Source organism: Astatotilapia calliptera, chromosome 9 (assembly GCF_964374335.1).
Source record: "Astatotilapia calliptera chromosome 9, fAstCal68.1, whole genome shotgun sequence".
Lineage (NCBI taxonomy): Eukaryota > Metazoa > Chordata > Actinopteri > Cichliformes > Cichlidae > Astatotilapia > Astatotilapia calliptera.
The window spans coordinates 30,669,444-30,691,340 of NC_137430.1; the positions used below are offsets into that span (position 1 = coordinate 30,669,444).

At 41.2% G+C, this 21,897-nt stretch overlaps 2 protein-coding genes across 6 annotated transcripts in view; both read left to right on the top strand.

Moving 5' to 3' along the window:
- Positions 1 to 3,899, top strand: part of LOC113029484 (uncharacterized) — a 126,181-nt gene extending 122,282 nt beyond the window's left edge. For 2 of the 4 annotated variants that reach the window (XM_080306652.1, XM_080306663.1), the window contains exons 4-5: positions 144 to 740; positions 2,215 to 3,899. In XM_080306652.1, the coding sequence (XP_080162778.1) occupies positions 144 to 740; positions 2,215 to 2,790 (1,173 nt within the window). In that variant the 3' untranslated portion in view covers positions 2,791 to 3,899. Of the gene's footprint in view, positions 1 to 143; positions 741 to 2,214 lie in introns of those variants that run through there. The other 2 variants (XM_080306654.1, XM_080306660.1) reach the window with 2 other exon arrangements.
- A 6,119-nt stretch (positions 3,900 to 10,018) lies between these two features.
- Positions 10,019 to 20,341, top strand: LOC145431172 (uncharacterized). 2 transcript variants are annotated; one of them, XM_080306687.1, is made up of 5 exons: positions 10,019 to 10,305; positions 10,874 to 10,979; positions 13,116 to 13,712; positions 16,508 to 17,104; positions 19,423 to 20,341. In XM_080306687.1, the coding sequence occupies exons 2-5, from the start codon at positions 10,962 to 10,964 to the stop codon at positions 20,107 to 20,109; spliced, it is 1,899 nt and encodes a 632-aa protein (XP_080162813.1). In that variant the 5' UTR covers positions 10,019 to 10,305; positions 10,874 to 10,961; the 3' UTR covers positions 20,110 to 20,341. The 2 variants fall into 2 exon arrangements, with proteins under 2 accessions (XP_080162813.1, XP_080162811.1); XM_080306685.1 differs by lacking the exon at positions 10,019 to 10,305 and having other exon boundaries at positions 10,638 to 10,979.
- Positions 20,342 to 21,897: the final 1,556 nt, after the last annotated feature.

The window sequence follows — 21,897 nt, forward strand, 5'->3', positions numbered from 1 at the left end:
GGGGATAAGAGACCTTTAATGTGTTTGGTGCCACACTCCACCTTCAGGTTTAAAACTAGTGTTAATGGAGGGAGTTTGAAGGTTGAGTTTGTTCCACGACTGCATTTCACTCACTGCCTCTGTTTGTATCTCTGTCACTGCAGGACCAACATGGAGCGAGAAGTCAGCACTCTCAGGAGGCCGACAAACCTCACAAAAGAAAGGGAGAGAAAACATACAGCTGTGACAAGTGTGGGAAGAAGTTTACTCTGAAGGAGTCACTAAAATATCATCAGGTCATCCACACTGGAGAGAGACCGTTCACCTGTGACTTGTGTGGAAAGTCTTTTTCCTGGAGGCTTTCCCTAAAAGCACACCAACTCATCCACAGTGGAGTTAAAGCGTACAGCTGTGATCAGTGTGGCAGAGCTTTTACTCACAGTAGCCACTTACAGAGTCATCTAGTTACCCACTCTGGAATTAAGGCATACAGCTGTGACATCTGTGGGAAAACTTTCAGCCGGATTGAGAGCAGAAATACACACCTACGCATTCACACCAGACATGATGTGTACTGCTGTGAACAGTGTGGCAAACAGTTTATAACCAACACGCAGTTACAACAACACATGTTTACCCACACTGAGGAGAGACCTTATCAATGTGACCTGTGTGAGAAGACTTTTAAAACTCCATATCACCTGAGACGACACCAACAGATCCACACCAGAAAGAGACTCTCCAAGTGCAGTTACTGTGAGGTATGTTTTTATATTATATTTTTATCTTGTCATTTTAGCCTGACTGTTTGGAAGAACTCTGCTCATTAACCCTTTAGAGCCGATCGGAGCGGGAACGCTCTGTTATGCGTAACTATTTTTAAATCTCGGTAGCACTGCAACCACGTAAGCTAGCGCAAAAAATTTTTTTGCATATGAAACCGGAGGAGTTGTACTTACATCTGATGCCATCAGCTTGTCCTAGGTCACGGTTTCCTTCCACATAAAGCTTTGCAAAAACTGCATAAAAAGCGCTTGCAGGAACAAAAACATAATATTCCAGAAACACGCTTTGCCGGTCCGATCAGCTGTTCAAAACACTTCCTACGTTGGAATAGACGTCAGCGCGAACTTTTGCATTTCCGCCATTACCTGGCCGAAACCAGAAGTGACATCATTTTCGCGGAAATGTAGTCTTTTTTGCGATCAGGGCCTCAGGGCCTATACTGCTCTTTTTAAAAGTTATCTTTGACTTTATGACTTTCTGTGTCGTTTCTGGGATGCTTAGGACTCATATTGCACTGCTGGAAATAGTTTATTTTGATGCATATGCTGCTTTTTTGCAAATTTGCAGTATAATATTTATTTTCGTTTTTCCTGCAGTGTATAAAAATTGGTGTATTTCAAAAATAAAACTATGAAGACACTCAAAATAAATTTCCTGTGGTGGGAAACTATTTTGTGCAACTTTTTTGTATTTACAGTTTTGAGGGATAAGCCTCTTAAATTTCTCTAACTACAAATATATGTTAAAAAATCAAAAACGATTTTCAATTTTTTTGTAGTTTATTGCACTTTTTTGCAATTTATGTAATTACTATGCACTTAATGAATACATATTATTAAAATCTGGGCTATAACGGTTGTATTGATGTATAGCAACTTGAAATGCTCCCAAAAATGGCTCCACAGCATGTAAAAATATAATATAAGCTCTGGCGGACTTGGTTCTATGGTAGGTCTTAAAGGGTTAAACTGTCTCAGCTAGAGGTGGGTTTTGATAATCGATTTACCGATTAAAATTGAGTCTGGCTTGGATAACGTGACATCAATTCATTAAAATCCTGAATCGAGTTTTTTAATATAATTTTATTTTTCCCAAAACGCCCGAATCTCAGGTGAAACCTCACAAAATTTTGACAACCACCAAACAGCTCAAACAGTAAACTAGAGGAGGTACACGGATTATGCACAAACCGCAGACCTGCCGATTAGAATCAGTGAGTTGTCGCCTTTCTCACCTGACAGCACGGACACAGTCGGGGCTGAAAGTTTGCAGCTCACTGATTCTGATGTTTCGTCAATTCTACTGCATGAAAAAGCAGCTCTGAGTGATTATTCAGATTTTCATTTCAGTTATGATTTTGTTTGTTTTTTATTTGCTCTTTATTTCAGGCGATGTTCAGGATAAAAATGTTGAAGGACTGACTTACACTGTCTTTGTGTCTTTGTTTAGAAGCAGAGCGACACAGATGGATCCAGTTCTCAACCCTGTCATCACTGTGGTGGTGGGAAAGACTTTCGTTGTGACCTTTGTGGAAAAACTTTCAGTCACCAATACACCCTAAAAACACATCAACGTAGACACACTGGAGAGGAACTGAAATACTGCAAAGAATGTGGGAGAAGCTTCCCCACATTAAGTGGATTAAAACAACATGAACGGATTCACAGTGGGACAAAAAAGCACCTCTGTGATCAGTGTGGGTCATCTTTCATTACTGCAGTCGACCTTAAAAGACACAAACGAGTCCACACAGGAGAGAAACCATACAAGTGCAGACACTGTGACAAAAGCTTCTCACAATCAGGTAATCAAAACAAGCATGAACGTACACACATGGAAGGAAACTACAGCTGTGACCAGTGTGACAAGAGCTTCAGGAATCTCAGTTCATACTCCGACCACAAACGATCCCACGTTACTAATAAACTGTTTCACTGTTACCAATGTGCCAAAACATTCACCTCATTGTCTGCTCTGTGCAAACATCAGCGTGATCACTCAGGGCTGAAATCACTCCCATCATAGTAAGATGCATGTCAGTGTCATCAGCTGTTTTATATTTGAGAAAAAAGGTTGAAAGATCTTTAAAATCTTTTATTTTTCCTTAAACTTGTTGTAGGTATTAAAACTTATGATTTTGTGTTTAAGATGTCGAAACAATTAATTTTGTGAATTCATTTTTTAAAGTTGTGGTTTCATTTGCTCAAAGTTCATCAATGTTTTCCTGATGCAAGGTGGGATGGATCCATGCTTTTATGCTGTTTAAGACAAATTCTGAAAGCTGAACGTTGCAGAGATTGAGACCCATTAGACCAGGCAGCATTTTTCAATCTTCTATTGTCCTGAGCTGTGGCCTCAGTTTCACTGGAAGTTTAACCCAAGTACGGTGTCCAGCTGTGGACTGGTCCATGGACCCGCCTGTCCTCCAGGAACACAGGTACACATCCTGGACAGCGAGGAACGCCGGTTTGAGACCAGAGTCAAGGAGACCATTTACGTCAAAAGGGAAAGACTCTGAATCAAGGAGGGGGCCTAAGGGGACTTTTATTTCCTTTGCAACATCCATTTAAACACAGACAAGTAACTGGACTAAGCACAGTAGGAAATGGTTTGCCCCTTCTCATCAGCAACACCTGGACAGAATTACCCTTGACCTTAAATAACCCCGTACCTACCTCTGCCATAACCAGTACATAAAATGAAATGCAACCTTCTAGTAGTGTTAAAGACAGGGAAATAAGAAAAATGGCTCCTACACACCAGCTCCTAATTACATGAGGCAGAGGACATAGTAATTACTGAACTTAAAGGAGCCATGATGAATTCAGCTTTATTATGTGATAAGAACAAGTAGTCTGATGTCCTGTAATCATGATGATGCTAAAATTTGAGATACAATAAAAAAAATATACGTTTTTCTACTAGGTATTGGTTCAGTATCGTCGATACCACCCTGAATTTTACTTGGTATTGGATCAGAAAGGAAATCAGTGGTATTGCACATCACTGGTCATGATACATCAATACAATATGCATAAGACGGCAAATCATGTTTAATTTATACATCATTCTACCAGTAATCTAGTTCATCAGTTTGTAGCTTCACAAAACAAAATAAAAAGGAATTTTTGCAACAGGTTTTTCAATCAATTTTGTTAATTTTGTTTCCAGATAAGAGAGGCCAGACCTTTCTTATCCTCTGTGTTTAATCTGGACCTTGGGACAGCTAAGAGCATCTGATCCACAGACTTCAGTGATCTTACAGGAGTGAACAAATTTAAAAGATCAGAAAGGTTTGAGGGTCCTAACCCATGCAACGCCTTAAAAACACATAATAAAATCTTAAAATGAATTCAAAACCTAACTCGCAGCCAGTGTAAGGATGCCAGTACGGGAGATATGTAGTCTTGGTTGCATAAAATAAGATAACCTTTATTAGTCCCACGCGTAGGAAATTTGTTTTGTTACAGCAGTAGACAGTGCAAAGTTGCATAGAAAATTTTAAGAAAAAACACTGGAATAATATATCCATGAGATACTGTACACAATAGAATAGAATGAAATAATACATGCAATTGAATAAAATAGAATACAAATACTATTTACAATTGAGTATAATACAACGATGCCAGAAAGAGTATTGCACATGTGTGGATGTGTGTGCTTAGTCAGTTGAAGTCTTTGTTGTGGAGTCTGACAGCAGTGGGGAGGAAAGACCTGCGAAATCTCTCCGTCCCACATCGTAGGTGCCGCAGCCACTGAAGGAGCTCCTCAGTGCCGTCAGAGTCTCCTGCATTGGGTGGGAGATGTTGTCCAACAGGGATGACAGCTTAGCCACCATTCTCCTGTCACTCACCACCTCCACTGGGTCCAGAGGGCATCCTAGAACAGAGCTGGCCCTTCTGATCAACCTGTTCAGTCTCTTCCTGTCCCCAGCAGAGACGCTGCCGCCCCAGCAGACCACACTGTAAAAGATGGCTGAGGCGACCATAGAGTCATAGAAGGTCTTCAGGAGTGGGCCCTTCACTAGGGCCCCGGAGAGCAGCCAGTTGGCTTTTCTACCTTTAAAACCCTCCTACCAGCCAAATGGCTTTTAGCTAGGCTTTAGCTTCAGCCAAGTGGAAGCTAGGCTAGTCATTCATATGTAAATTAGGTTGTTACCTGGGAATTCTGGAGGGAGGGGAGTGGGGGTGTGTGAATGAGGGGGTGGGGGAGCTGCTAAAAGCTGTGAACTTCCTTTTGTGTTCACTTTGATGCATTCTCAATCATCCAGGGAAATAAATCTCCAAAAGTCACCAACTTGGAGTGTTTCAGTTTGCCATCTTAGGGAGAAATCAACACACATGGGTGTATTTCCTTTGTTGCTGCGATTTATTGATAAAAACAGTACCAAAAACCAACCATTTATACACATATTTACAAATAATAATAAAAAGTGAGTGAGTACATTTCAACATTTTCAGCAATCACTCACAATTCTGGCACTGCCATGGTATCTGTAGTCTGCATTTACCACATGTGTATCTGTAGCAGTGAACACATCGCACAGTGGCATGACTGTTCTTGCATTTGTGTTTGACCTGACACATGGCTCTTTTTCAATTCAATTCAATTTTATTTATATAGCGCCAAATCACAACAAAAGTCGCCTCAAGGCGCTTCATAGATACAGAGAAAAACCCAAAAATCATATGACCCCCTATGAGCAAGCACTTTGGCAACAGTGGGAAGGAAAAACTCCCTTTTAACAGGAAGAAACCTCCGGCAGAACCAGGCTCAGGGAGGGGCGGCCATCTGCTGCGACCGGTTGGGGTGAGAGAAGGAAGACAGGATAAAGACATGCTGTGGAAGAGAGACAGAGGTTAATAACAGATATGATTCAATGCAGAGAGGTCTATTAATACATAGTGAGTGAGAAAGGTGACTGGAAAGGAAACACTCAATGCATCATGGGAATCCCCCGGCAGCCTACATCTATTGCAGCATAACTAAGGGAGGATTCAGGGTCACCAGGTCCAGCCCTAACTATATGCTTTAGCAAAAAGGAAAGTTTTAAGCCTAATCTTAAAAGTAGAGATAGAGATAGTTTTTCCAGGGCTAGGTGTGGAGGGTTGTGTCCAAAGCAACTGTTCTTTTCTTGCCTTCTTCTCAGCTACATGAGAGTGAGCCAACTCTCTTGCAAGCTCCACCAGGAAGTCCACCCGTCTTTCCTTCGTCCCGGTGCATGCTTGATACAGCACATGTGCATTCAGTGCTGCCATGTCAATCATGTTATAAAACACGGCAACTGGCCAGCGCCGTGTTCCTCTGCGGACAGTGTACTCCCGAACCATCTGGTCCATCACATCCACGCCACACTTTGTTTTGTTGTAAAGGGTGACAGTGTTTGGCTTCCTTTTGGTAGTGTTATCAGTCTGAACCACGCTGTGCATGCTGCTAAGAATATAGACTGTCCTCTTCCATTTGGCCGCATACGCCGTCAGCGTGGCAGCAGAGGTTGAAAACACCTAAGAAATAAGATAAATTGTTATTTCCATAGCCCTTTTACACACAATGAAACACATAAACATAGAACCACAAAAGACCTGCAACATACCTGAGTGGTGAATTCATTGCGATCTGTCTGTCTAGTGGATTGAGGAATTTCCCTGCGAATCTTGTTGACTGTGCCGAGGATGGTGGTTTTCCGTCTAAGAGGTTTTTGCGCAAGTGAAAGCGATGTGAAGAAATTGTCCGTGGTAACATTTCTGCCCTTGTCTAGGAATGGTTCCATCAGCCTCATTACTACATTTTCAGAAAGTCTCTCCCCAGTGGGACGATTGGGGTCCTTGCCAAGATATGGGAAGACATTGCAAATGTACTTGGATTTTAGGTCGCAAGCCACCCAAAACTTGATCCCAAACTTGTCAGGTTTACTTGCAATATACTGCAGGAAACAGCACCGAGTCTTTGATGGGAAAAGCTGTTCATCAACAGTGATATGTAGACCAGGGTTGCAGCACGTGATGCTGTTGGTGACAAATGATCCCCACACACTGGAAATTGCAGCGAACTTATCAGTCTTTGCTCGATCACTGCGGGTGGACTTGTCATCAAAGCGTAGGTGTTGCATGATCTCCTCCTCCTCTGTATCAGAATAATGTCTGAAATATCTTACTTACTAACTACATCCACTTACTTGTTTGAAATGTATTAGGAAATAACATGAAATGAAACTAACCGGAAGACTGATCAGACAGCTCTGAGTCCGAATCCGGCTGAACTTCTAGGTCTTCTCCATCCGAGTCACAAGGGTCGACTTCCCTCAGGATCATTTCCAAGGCCTGCTGAGTGGTGAGTCTTCTCTGCATTTTCTTTCCTTGGAGAGGAGGTCCGTACACCACAGAATTCTTCAGGGCAATCCATTGTGGCATCAATCAGACCACTGGTATAATGTTGAAAATGTTGAAATGTACTCACTCACTTTTTATTATTATTTGTAAATATGTGTACAAATGGTTGGTTTTTTGTACTGTTTTTATCAATAAATCGCAGCAACAAAGGAAATACACCCATGTGTGTTGATTTCTCCCTAAGATGGCAAACTGAAACACTCCAAGTTGGTGACTTTTGGAGATTTATTTCCATGGATGATTGAGAATGCATCAAAGTGAACACAAAAGGAAGTTCACAGCTTTTAGCAGCTCCCCCACCCCCTCAATCACACACCCCCACTCCCCTCCCTCCAGAATTCCCAGGTAACAACCTAATTTACATATGAATGACTAGCCAATTTAGCTTCCACTTGGCTGAAGCTAAAGCTTAGCTAAAAGCCTACCAGCCATTTGGCTGGAAGGCGGGTTTTAAAGGTAGAAAGGTACAAGCCTGGGACTCCTAGTGATGGGGTGATGCACTTTTGTACTGTACTCCTTGTCGTCCCCATCAGTGATGAGGCCGACTATTGCAGAGTCGTCAGAGAACTTCTGCAGGAAGCACTGGGTGGAGTTGTGGGAGAAGTCTGCAGTGTAGATGGTGAAGAGGAACAGAGCCAGAACGGTTCCCTGTGGGGCCCCCGTACTGCAGACGACCCTCTCCGACACACAGCCCTGAGTTCTCACATACTGTGGTCGGTCAGTGAGGTAGTCTAAAATCCAGGTGACTGACGATATCATTGACACGAGACAAAATACTTTACAACTTTATTAGTGCAAAAAACCCCATCAATGTATTTTCACATAAACAAGCAGCTGTTTTTATGTGCATTACAGTTATATAAAAATTAACAGTGCAAATGCAAATTCCTTGCTGACAGTTTAACCAAAAGGCATTTCCAGTGGAAAATGGCCAACATATCTTCAGCATAACCATGTAGAATATCCACAAAACTTAAAAGGAGGTTATACACACACAATACGGTAATATTATGTTGAAGCACAGTTTTTATCACCCCGCGAGGCTCCTGCCTATGATAGCCGTAATGCTCCAACAATCCATCAAGCGGTGCGGATTCGTAGCTTAGAAAAGTCATACTAAAACCTTTTCGAGCGCCGTGTACTACATAAAATCGTTTCCAGGTCAGTAAACACAACCAGAATTCATACATAAGACACACAGGATTATAAGTGGCACTGTTGATTTTCAGAAAAATCAAAGGATTGATTTTAAGTGTGCCGTATTTTCCAAAAAAACACGGTAATAACGACGGCCCGCTAGCATGTGCTACCAAAAATAGTGCTTTGTTGTGTATCTGACGGAACAAAGCCACACCACTGAAGTTGCAGCCTTTTTGCAAACCAGTTTTTGCTGCTAGGCAAACTGAAGTGATGAGCTCACCAGGCGCCGAAGCTGAGCCAGGACCAGCCGCTCCAGGGTCTTCATCAAGTTGGATGTCAGAGCCACCAGCCCATAGCTGTTGAGGTCTTTGGCACTGGTACAACACAGGAGGTTTTCCAGAGCTGCCTCAGGCTCTGGTTGAGAAGGTGCTCCATCACCCCACACAGTTAGTCTGCGCAGGACATGACAACCCTTGAGCTGATGCCATCTAGACCTGCAGCTTTCCTGGCTTTAATCCTCCTCACTTCGCTCCTAAGCTGGGTGGTTGAGAGAGGCAGGCTGGAGCCTTGTGTTAAGTGTGTATTGGATGCTGTTGTTGGGGGTGGGGAGGAGTGACCAGGGTGAGTAGAGGAGGTGTTAAGTATCTGAGGTGTCAGAGGTGGAACAGCAGCAGTGGGTGTGGGTGAGTCTGCAGCCGATGTTGGGAGACTGCCTCATGGATGAATCAAACCTGTTGAAGAAATGATGCAGTTCATTTGCCCACCTCACATCCCTGCCAGGCAGAGAGTTCTGACGTTTGTACCCTTAGATGGTTCTGAGGCCTCTCCAGACTTTGCCAACATTGTTTTGTTGTAATGCATGTCCCCAGGCTGTCGATGTCCTCTCCGTGGTTTCACAGACCACCTCCCACACAGTAGACTCAAAACAGTCATTAAGAGCCTCCTCGCTTTCCTCTGACCATCTCTGCACTGTGCGGGTGGCTGGTGGCTCCCTGTGCACTAAGGGCTTATACACAGGGACAAGGTGCACCAGGTTGTGATCAGATCTACCCAGGGAAGGGAGAAGTGACTGAAGCTCTTCATTGGCCAGTTTACAGTGTAGCCACTCAGAAAGTAGAGCAGATGTACTAACAGAGGTTCAGCAAACATTTAACGAAATACACATGATGGGACTTATAGTTGGCTTTTTATGGATCCAGCTCACTATGGAGTCAGAGGAAATGAAACGACAGAGTTGTGAAGAAAGCCACAAAACATGGGTTAACTGAACTGGCTATTAACTTCTGTCAGACAGAGATAATGAGTATAATAAGGCAAGAAATAAAGGAAACATGACAAAAACAGTGGGAGGAAGAAAGGAGGGGACGATGGTTGTATAAAAATTTAAGGAGGGTAGGAGAAATGAGAAGCACAGGAAGGAGTAGGAGAGAGGAGGTGGTCATATCTGGAATAAGATTTGGACATATTGGTTTGATCACTACTATTGGTGACTGTCAAACCTTTGAGTCGCCGAGAAGCTGAATAGGGGGATAATGTTGACGCGCCCGCTGTTCAAAACGTAAGTTTACTGCAAAAGGGTTCAAGAAGTGAAAGTTGTCAGGCCTTATTCCAGTTTTTAAAACAGAGTATACATTGAGGGAGGATTCTGATGTCGACGTTTCACTCCACACCAGTTGGTGGCGGAAATGCACCATTTTGGTGTTTGACAACCGCCAATAACCAATACAAAGAAGAAGAAGTCTGTTCCGGGATCACATGCTGGACACAGTTTACGCAGACGGAGTTACCGTTTCATCCCAAGCGAGTAAAATCCTGATTTTGGATGATAAAACAAACTAAACCAGCGTTTGGATCGATATCTGCATCGATCTGCCCACCCTTGTCTCCTGGATCGTAGTTGAGATCAGCGTGAACCACGTGGGTCTCTGCTCCCTGATCTGTTTCCTGTGTTTGGAAAGAGTTGCAGCTTCATCGCGGAGTTTCTCTCGGTTTGTGGGCTCATCTAAAGGTAAGCACCGAGCTAACTTTACTGTGAGTTCAGTTCATGTTGAGTTTAGCTCCTGAATGAGGTCTTCTGCTGCTCTCCTCGGTGTCTGTTCACAGTTTATTGTGAACACGTTGAGAGAAGAGTGAGAGAGTGTTTGGAGAAAAACACCAACTAATCATTAGCTCAGCATGCTGGGAGAAGTTGAGTGTTTGCTGTGATGCACAGGAAGATGTTAACAAAAACTAATGAAACAGAGATGAAAGTAAACAGTGTTCATATTTGAAAGCACAGAGAATAAAATATATTGTGGTGGTTAATGTGCAGCTCCTGGTGATTTGGTAGAAGAATAGGACTTTCTGGCCCTGTCATAGTAAAGGGCTGCTTAGAATATTAGAGCCAATGTCACAAAGTTCCTCCTGAAGTATAAGTGAGTGAGAGAGTTTCCTCACTTTGCAGCACAACACGTCTCACAAGATTTCTACAAGCAATCAGAGTGAAATTTGTACTTTGTGTTGTCAGATGAACATATGAGACACTTTGACTCTTCAGTGCAGTGTGGAGCCTAACAAAGATCTGTTTTGTGTCCCAGCTGATCAGCAGGAGGAGAAGAGTCTGACGGAGCAGCAGAGGAACATTTTCAGCCATCTGGACTCAGCTGAGTCACTACAGAGGAAACAATGAGCTCAACACAGAAGGTGAGGAATCTATGGCCCTTTCTCAAATCTCAAGTATGATTTGTACAATTGGAACACCAGTGTACTTGATGCGATTTTTACTGAGTTTTTACCATTATAGCAGTTACATAATAGGTCCCCTATTACATAATACATAATAATAGGTCCCCTATTATGTAACTGTGCTATAATATGTTATGAGGCTTAACTTTAATCTCAGCCAAACTGATTTACTCAGGAACAATAAAACAATGAAATAAATCTAGACACTTATATATTATGTTTAACCTGCGGGGGTCTGAAAATGGTTTGTGGGAGTCCGCTGTTCTTGCCGGGCTCAAATGATCCTCGTCTGCTATCGAGCTGGTGGGTAACAGACGTGTTCGAAAACATCTGAGCACTTTTGTAAATATGTGATGTCTTCTCGCCTAAAGAACACATATAAGTTTATTAGTAAAAGTTGAAGTACTGATTTAACTTCTTTACTCAAGATAAAGTGAAAAAGTACAGGCTCTGAAATGTAATCAGAGTAAGAAAGTAAAAGTAGCTCCTTGAAGAACATTTTTACCACCTGTTTTTCTCCAAAGCTAACTGAACCTTGTGCTACATTAATGTAATAATAAAATAAGATTAGTAGATGAAATAAGAACTATTTATTTCTAATAAAGGTTCTCTGTTTGAATCAGTTAAGTGGAAAATAAAGGAAAATAAAACATATGTGTATTTTCTGTTGCCTACATTGTAGAGGGTGACTTTGCCTCTAAACAGGAACATGAGCAGGGAAGAGGTTAAAGTGGGATTGAGCAGGTGGGAACCCTAAAATCAGCTGTAGTGGCTCAGCGTGGGGAAAAGAATCACAGCCCCTCCCATGATTTTAATGAACAGCACACAGAAACACTACATATGAGTGGGTGGCGATTGGTATGGGGTCTTCACACTCCTGTTCTCTGTTCACCATGAGGGGCCAGGAGGAGTCGCCCATCTAGTCGGGGTCTGGGATGCTGGGCCTCTCTGCTGCTGCAGGACTGGGGACGGTCTGCTTGTCTCCACCCCAGAGCACAGGGCAGCATCTCCTGGGTCTGGGAGCAGATTGCCCCTCCGTGGGTGATGGCACCTGGACCTGGGGATACAGAGTGGGGGAGTGTTAGTGTGTGCACAGTGTATATTTGTGTTTGTCTCCACGTTGGGCGAGTGCTGAGTATTTTTATGGGTGTGCATGAAGGTGGGGATGCATGATTGTGCCTGTTTGTCTATGCTTATATGTCAAAGTCTGGTCTTAACTCCACCTCTCTGGGAACATCTCAAACCCCCCCCCCCAGGTGTGGCGGTTTAGGCGCTCAGCTGTGTACTGGCTCACTCCTGGTGGCTGCTTGGTGGTGCCTGGCACCTGTGGCTCAGTCGAGCCCCTTCCAAACATTTTCATTGGCCTTCAGACAATAAATCTTATTGTTACGGTGCCAAACTGGACAGGGGGAAAAAACCCTCAGGAAATCACATGATAGGGTGGAGTTAAGTTTCATAATAGATTCACCTGAAACCTTGGCTGACTGTGACCCACACCTGTTTTTACACCATGGCTGGTGTGATCAGGTAGAGGATCAATAGGGGTCCATGACCCTTTTTGGGGGAAACTCCCATTAAGTTTAAAATCTGGGACTCTCCACCATTTGACCCTAGCACTGAAGAAGATTCTGGGATGAGAGATGAAACGTCTTCAAGCAAGCTTGAACATGCTTGCCTTCCAAGCTCCTTAGAGTACGATGACCTGAATGACTAAGAACCTGTTAACTATTACAATGGATCTGTTGTCATTGAACAAACTAATATCAGGAACGGGAAATATTAAAAAAAAGCATAGACCTGTAAACATTTTTTACTATTATGAGTGTTTTAGCATGTTAGCATTAATATTTGTGTATAAGTAGGAGGGATGGGCATGATTTTACTGTTTGAACAGTCATCCAACCTGGTCTTAATTATTTTTAACACCAGGTTGGATGTAATGTGTTAGAACTACCAGCAGGTGGGGATAAGATGCCTTTAAGGTGTTTGGTGCCACAGGTTTAAAACTAGTGTTAATGGAGGGAGTTTGAAGGTTGAGTTTGTTCCACGACTGCATTTCACTCACTGCCTCTGTTTGTATCTCTGTCACTGCAGGACCAACATGGAGCGAGAAGTCAGCGCTCTCAGGAGGCCGACAAACCTCAACCAAGAAAGGGAGAGAAAACATACACCTGTGACGATTGTGGGAAGGATTTTACTGTGAAGGATAAACTGAAGCAGCATCAGGTCATCCACACTGGAGTTAAAGCGTACAGCTGTGACTTGTGTGGAAAGACTTTTCCCAGGAAGGATTCCCTAAAGAGACACCAAGTCATCCACAGTGGAGTTAAAGCGTACAGCTGTGATCAGTGTGGCAGAGCTTTTACTGACAGTAGCAACTTAAAGGCTCATCTAGTTACCCACTCTGGAATTAAAGCATACAGCTGTGACATCTGTGGAAAAACTTTCAGCCTGATTGTGAGCAGAAATACACACCTACGCATTCACACCGGACATGATGTATACTGCTGTGATCAGTGTGGTAAACACTTTACAAGAAACCAGCAGTTACAACAACACATGTTTAGCCACACTGAGGAGAGACCTCATAAATGTGACCTGTGTGAGAAGACTTTTAAAGCTCCACGTTACCTGAGACGACACCAACAGATCCACACCAGAAAGAGACTCTCGAAGCGCAGTTACTGTGAGGTATGTATTTATGTTTTTATCTTGTCATTTTAGCCTGACTGTTTGGAACAACTCTGCTCATTAAACTGTGTTAGCATGTTAGCAATTCTACTGCATGAAAAGGCTGCATCTGAGGTGGCACAGTTAATCTGCCTCAGATTGTTTTGCAGCAAGTTTCATAATCTGAAAAAAAGACATAAAATCATATGTACAGACTAGAGATGGACCAATCCGATATTATGTATCGGTATCTGTCTTATACTGACGTAAATTACTGGATCGGATATCGGAGAGAAATAAAAAATGTAATCTGATCCATTAAATATCAAAAAAGCACTTCACAAAACTTGCGACATGGCGTAACTCGGCTCATAACCGTAGCACGTGGCAGCAGTATGCATCACTTGATAAAGTGGTTGTGGCGTGCGGGACCTGTCTGCAGTCTGTTTGAGCATTTGGAGCTTTGCTACCAATCCGGCATTTCATCTCCGAGGAAGTTATCCCCGAGAGAAGTAAAGCAAGTGTGTAAGTTCATCTCTGAATGTTTGTAAAGCATTCCAGCGTTAAGCTTAACAACCGATATATGGAGCGACTGCCTCTTCTCTCTCCCTCCCTCTCCTGCTGCTACTTCAATCATGAAACTGCTTAATGATCAGCTGATCGGCTTTTCTGTCACGAGTCCGTCTCTCGTTTGTTTTTGGCCCACTTCGCACCAGAAAGAGGAAACCAGCGGCTGAACAACTGCAGCACGTTTAAGCTTGATAAGCTGTTGTTAGAATTTATTTACGTTCTACACCAGGATCTTTTTCTACGTAGCTGACGCTGGTAACTGTGCAGGGGCTGATCTAGCAAAGTTTAGCCAGGGGGGCCGATAGGGCATTAACAGGGAAAAGGGGGCACAAAGACATATTTTTCTTTCATATTCTCATTTAAAATGTCTAGCTTTTAATAAATAATTATACGAAGCTTACACCCAAAGTTTTAATCTGATGTAAAATGTATAGAAGTTCATTACTGTATATAGTAACTGTTAAGTCTAATATACCCTAGTAAGCTGTAGTACTTTTTCCTTTGGGAAGGTACCATCTGTGCAGTCTGCAAATCTGTTGAAGATGTTGAATCTATTTAAATGTTCTTGAAAAATAATTGATTTCCTTGCAAGTATCATGAGGTGGAGGGTGGGTGGTTGCCTTTTGTTTTTGGTTTTTTTTTGCTGGGAGTTTTAGAGCCCTATTAGTTAGGTTGCTTACTCTTTAAAATACCAGAATAGGGAGGATGGAGTAGGTTTACATTCATTAGATTGGTCAGTATTGCTGAACTATGAAATATTTTGGGTGCAGTGTATTTTTTGCATACAGGTATAACAGAATAGCTTTAGTTTTTTTTTTTTTTTTTGTTGTTGTTTTTACTTGAGCATGAACTTATACAAAAAGCAGCAAGATATTTAAAAAAACAGCTTTATTGATTAAAAACACACTATATGTCAAGAGATGTTTGTTTTCATATAATTTGATCAGCTTCATGAAATGTGCTAAACGTCTATGTGACTTTTCACCCAATAACCTTGTGATGAATTTATCCAGCTACTGAACCATTTCCTGTTTTTTGAGTACAAATGTAGAAAAGGGAAAGAACCCGTTGCTTTTAGTACACTCTGTACAAAGTGTAGACAGGAAACTGAGGGTTTGCAGAGCATGTTTTTTACAGAAGTTAAACTATAATCTTAAGTGTGTATGTGCTGATTCTGTTGCTCTGAGTGACGTTGTTATTTTTGTACACACACACACACACACACAGACATGTATAAATGTACCACGCAGGCAGATCGCAGATTCGCAGATCTCAGAAGTGACTGCCCACGCGTGTAAATACGACTGCAGTCTTTGTGTTTTCTAACTCAGGTGTCTTAGCTGAAGAATTACAGGGTGATTTAAAGAAATCCCCTGTCACTATATCAGATTCATATCGACAGATATCCAAATTTATGATATCGGTATCGGACATAACAAAGTGGTATCGTGCCATCTCTAGTACAGACCCAATATCTGATTTCAACACATGAGGACTTACATGTAAGCTTTAATCTCCAGTTGATCAAATCCCACTGAGCAGTCCTTCCCTTTAAATCTAACCTCTCTTCTTCCTCTCCTGTCCTGTGTGTCTTATCTTTCTCCATCTCTGAGTGAAGTTAGCTCTCTTTCTTTTCTCTCCCTGTGATGTGCAGCAGCTGGACCTTTAGCCAGCAACACACTGTGAGACAAACTGCACACAAACAGTTTGTGTGTTTGCTGATGTTTGTTGATAGAAACGCTGCATTTGAAATTACTTGTTTGTTCAGGTGCTGTGCAAAAAAGAAAGAAGAACAACGTCTCACTTTAACTCCTGACTATGACTCACAGTTTTGCCTCTTTCATCTCTTTTTATGTTTCATACCCTGGTGATTAGTACACGATCAGGATTGTCTTTCATGTGTTAATTTTCAGGCTCAAATCAGTTTGAGTTTGAAACCAAAAGTAAAAAGTCTGTTTTGAAAATATAATGAGTAGAAAGTCTTTTTTTCTGTGGGGAGTAAAAGTAAGGAAAATAAGGAAAAGATTATTTTAGAGTGTTTGAACAGTCATGAATTATTTTTAACAGCAGGTTGGATGTAATGTGTTAGAACTACCAGCAGGTGGGGATAAGAGACCTTTAAGGTGTTTGGTGCCACACTCCACCTTCAGGTTTAAAACTAGTGTTAATGGAGGGAGTTTGAAGGTTGAGTTTGTTCCACGACTGCATTTCACTCACTGCCTCTGTTTGTATCTCTGTCACTGCAGGACCAACATGGAGCGAGAAGTCAGCGCTCTCAGGAGGCCGACAAACCTCACAGAAGAAAGGGAGAGAAAACATACACCTGTGATGAGTGTGGGAAGGATTTTACTGAGAAGTCTACACTAAAACGTCATCAGGTCATCCACACTGGAGAGAAACCGTTCAGCTGTGAGTTGTGTGGAAAGTCTTTTTCCTGGAAGCGTTCCCTGAAAAATCACCAACTCATCCACAGTGGAGTTAAAGCGTACAGCTGTGATCAGTGTGGCAGAGCTTTTTCTCGCAAGAGCAGCTTACAGCGGCATCTAGTTAGTCACTCTGGAATTAAGGCATACAGCTGTGAGATTTGTGGAAAAACCTTCAGCCGGCCGTTCAGCCGAACCATACACCTACGCATTCACACCAGACATGATGTGTACTGGTGTGATCAGTGTGGCAAACAGTTTCTAACAGACACACAATTACATGGCCACATGTTTACCCACACTGAGGAGAGACCTCATAAATGTGACCTGTGTGCGAAGACTTTTAAAACTATACATTACCTGAGACGACACCAACAGATCCACACCAGAAAGAGACTCTCCAAGTGCAGTTACTGTGAGGTATGTATTTATATTGTTGTCTTGTCATTTTAGCCTGACTGTTTGGAACAACTCTGCTCATTAAACTGTGTTAGCATGTTAGCAATTCTACTGCATGGAAAAGCAGCTCTGAGTGATTATTCAGATTTTCATTTCAGTTATGATTTTTGTTTACACGATCATGAAAAACTAAAAGTGCTGAAAATTGATATGATGGCGTTATTTAATGTTCAGGTAGTTTCGTGCCTTATCGTGGCATTAGGGCGGGACAATATGGCCCAAAAATATTTTTCACGATATATATATATATATATATATATATATATATATATATATTTGAAAATTTGCAATAGCAACTAGAGATGGCACTATACCACTTTTTTATGTCCGATACCGATATCATAAATTTGGATATCTGCCGATACCGATATGAATCCGATATAGTGTTTTTTAATCAACAAAACTGTTTTTTTTTAAATATCTTGCTGCATTTTGTATAAGTTCATACTCAAGTTTAAAACAACAACTACACTAAAGCTATTCTGTTATACCTGTATGCAAAAAAAAAAAATTTCATAGTTCAGCAATACTGATCAATCTAATAAACTTAAACCTACACCATCCTCCCTATTCTGGTATTTTAAAGAGTACTTAGCATAAATATTAAGCAACCTAACTAATAGGGTTCCAACTCCCAGCAACAACAAAAATAAATAAATAAAAAATAGGGAACCACCTCTCACGCTCCACCTCATGATGCTTAATCGACGTAATCAACCTTAATTTGATGCAGTGTGAAAAAAATGCACAGAAATCAATTATTTTTCAAGAAATATTAAATAGATTCAACATCTTTCTTCAACAAAATTGCAGACTGCACAGATGGTACCTTCCCAAAGGAAAAAGTACTATAGCTTACTAGAGTATATATATTAGACTTAATAGTTACTCTATACAGTAATGGACTTCTATTCATTTTGCATCAAATTAAAACTTTGGGTGTCAGATAATTATTTATTAAAAGCTTGACATTTTAAATGAGAATAAGAAAGAAAAGTATGTCTTTGTGCCCCCTTTTCCCTGTTCATGCCCTATCGGCCCCCCTGGCTAAACTTTGCTAGATCCGCCCCTGCACAGTTACCAGCGTCAGCTACATAGAAAAAGATCCTGGTGTAGAAAGTAATATTAAATACATTCTAACAACAGCTGATCAAGCTTAAACGTGCTGCTGTTGTTCAGCCGCTGGTTTCCTCTTTCTGGTGCAAAGTGGGCCAAAAGCAAACTAGAGACACGGACTCGTGACAGAAAAGCCGATCAGCTGATCGTTAAGCAGTTTCATGATTGAAGTAGCAGCAAGAAGAGGCAGTCACTTGTTAAGCTTAACGCAGGAATGCTTTACAAACATTCAGAGATGGACTTACACACTTGCTTTACTTCTCTCGGGGATAACTTTGTCGGAGATGAAATGCCGGGTTGCTAGCGAAGCTCCAAATGCTATCCAGACCACCGACAGGTCCCGCATGCCACAGCCGCTCTATCACGTGATGCATACTGCTCCGACGTGCTAACTTTCTGAGGTGAGTTACGGCGTGTTGCAAGTTTTGTGAGGTGCTTTCGTGATATTTAATGGATCGGATTACATTTTTTATTTTTCTCCGATATCCGATCCAGTAATTTAGGTCAGTATTGGACCGATACCGATACGTAATATCGGATCGGTCCATCTCTAATAGCAACATAACTGATGATATAATTGACGTGAGACAAAATACTTTACAACTCCACAACATTATTAGTGAAAAAAAAGACATGAATTTATTTTGTATATAAAAATTTAACAGTGCAAATGCAAATTCCTTGCTAACATTTTAACCAAATGGCATTTCTAGTGGAAATTGGCTGACATATCCTCAGCATAACCATGTATAATATCCACAAAACTTTGTATCATAAAACTGAAGTGTCCCGTATTCTCTGGACCATAAGGTGCATTAAGCAAAACAAAACGGTCAGATAAGTCAAGCTTTACTCAACTCATTCTTCTTGCTTCCTCCACTTCCGTACCATTGATTCATTAATGTTGAATTCTCTTGCAGCTGCTCTATTCCCATGTTCTAATGCGTGGCTGACAGCCTTGACTTTGAAATCAGTTTCATAAGCATGTCTCTTAACAGGTGCCATTTTGGGGTCCTTATACACACAACATATGGCAATATTATGTTAAAGCACTGTACGTATCACTCTGCAAGGCTCCTGACTACAGTAGCCCGTAGTGCTCCAACAATCCATCAAGGATGCGGCTTCGTACTGACTTACACTGTCTTTGTGTCTTTGTTTAGAAGCAGAGCGACACAGGTGGATCCAGTTCTCAACCCTGTCATCACTGTGGTGGTGGGAAAGACTTCCTCTGTGACCTTTGTGGGAGAACTTTCATTCTTCAGCGAAGCCTAATACTACATCAACGTAGACACACTGGAGAAAAACTGAACTACTGCAAAGAATGTGGGAGAGGCTTCCCCAAACCAAGTGACTTAAAACAACATGAACTGATTCACAGTGGGGTTAAAAATCACCTCTGTGATCAGTGTGGGTCATCCTTCATTAGTGCCAGTAGCCTTAAAATACACAAACGTGTCCACACAGGAGAGAAACCATACAAGTGCAGACACTGTGACAGAAGCTTCTCATGTTCATCTGCTTGTAACTATCATGAACGTACACACATGGAAGGAAACTACAGCTGTGACCAGTGTGACAAGAGCTTCAGGAATCTCAGTTCATACTCCAAACACAAACGATCCCACGTTACTAATAAACTGTTTCACTGTTACCAATGTGCCAAAACATTCACTTCATTATCTGCTCTGTGCAAACATCAGCGTGATCACTCAGGGCTGAAATCACTCCCATCACTGGATCACAATGAATCTGCAGAGACAGAAAGATCCTCTGGTTTTAGGGTCAGACTCAAAACCCTTGAGATCAGACTCCACAGAGTTCAGATGGAATCTCCTGTAAAGATCTAATCAGGTAACTTTGAATGAAAATGTTCTGCTACTTAAATTTTAAGCTTTCTACACTGTTCTGCGTCAGTGTTCGTGGCGAATGGTTAGCTTTGTTCCAGCAGTTGGATGAACAAAACTGTTGTCATGTTATCAAGTTTTTATTGCATGTGTTTTAAAACATGTTCTGCAGATGTTTTCTTGTTCAGGCTGTGCTCTGAAATTCTGGAACGGTAAAATAAAAAATTAAAATAAACTGTTTGAGCCGTGATTTCACTTCCTGTATTTCAGAGTGAAGACTGAATTGACAAATGGAAACATGTTTACAGTCAGATGAACTGTTTTCACTAGCACAGATGGAGGTTTATTAGAGGAGACTTGGCTGTTCTCTACTCGCACTGAACAGGGTTCCTGCAGCTTATTAAAAATCTGACCTAAAATAAGATCTTTAAAATCATCACTTTTTTATTTAGTTTTAGACTATAGAACAAAGAAAAAAGGTAATGCTCATACACACCCAGCACACTGAGCAAACAAAATTTCAGTAACTTAATCTCTGATTTAACAGCTATACACTGTTGCAGTCAAATTGTTAAATGTTGCCATTATTGTACTTAAACTTGTAAGTCTTGGTTCAAACTAGATATGGCACGATACCACTTTTTTATGTCCGATACCGATATCATAAATTTGGATATCTGCCGATACCGATATGAATCCGATATAGTGTTTTTTAATCAACAAAACAGTTTTTTTAAATATCTTGCTGCATTTTGTATAAGTTCATACTCAAGTTTAAAACAACAACTACACTAAAGCTATTCTGTTATACCTGTATGCAAAAAAAAATATTTCATAGTTCAGCAATACTGATCAATCTAATAAACTTAAACCTACACCATCCTCCCTATTCTGGTATTTTAAAGAGTACTTAGCGTAAATATTAAGCAACCTAACTAATAGGGTTAAGCTTAACGCAGGAATGCTTTACAAACATTCAGAGATGAACTTACACACTTGCTTTACTTCTCTCGGGGATAACTTTGTCGGAGATGAAATGCCGGGTTGCTAGCGAAGCTCCAAATGCTATCCAGACCACCGACAGGTCCCGCATGCCACAGCCGCTCTATCACGTGATGCATACTGCTCCGACGTGCTAACGTTCTGAGGTGAGTTACGGCGTGTTGCAAGTTTTGTGAGGTGCTTTCGTGATATTTAATGGATCGGATTACATTTTTTATTTTTCTCCGATATCCAATCCAGTAATTTAGGTCAGTATCGGACCGATACCGATACGTAATATCGGATCGGTCCATCTCTAATGCATACATTTGAATGCTTGTATACTCCATACATGCATGTATACATATGCATGTAGGAACATAATTTCTTTATAGTTTTCCATTACTTAACAGCATAAATTGATATTTTGTTGTTCATACCAGTTTTGTTTTGAGGTTCAAATCCTGAAAATTGGGCCTTCAATTGCATTTTAAAATCTTTGTAAGGTCGTCTCATCAAAAAGTGTTTCAGAGGCAAAGAAGCTAAAAAAAAATTGACAGCACCTTATAAAAACACATTAAATTACATTGTAAATGTAAGTAATTTATGTAGTTTGTAACTTCTAAATAAGTACAAACACTGGCTCACCCTCAGTGCCATGCCATAACCTTACCATCTATTATAATAATTTACTATATTATAGAGTTGCTTGCATCATAACTGTGATTTATTTTGGTGTGCACAATGAATTTTCCACTGCTTAAATATCAAATAACAGAATTTGTAACATTTTCCACCACTATTATGAGC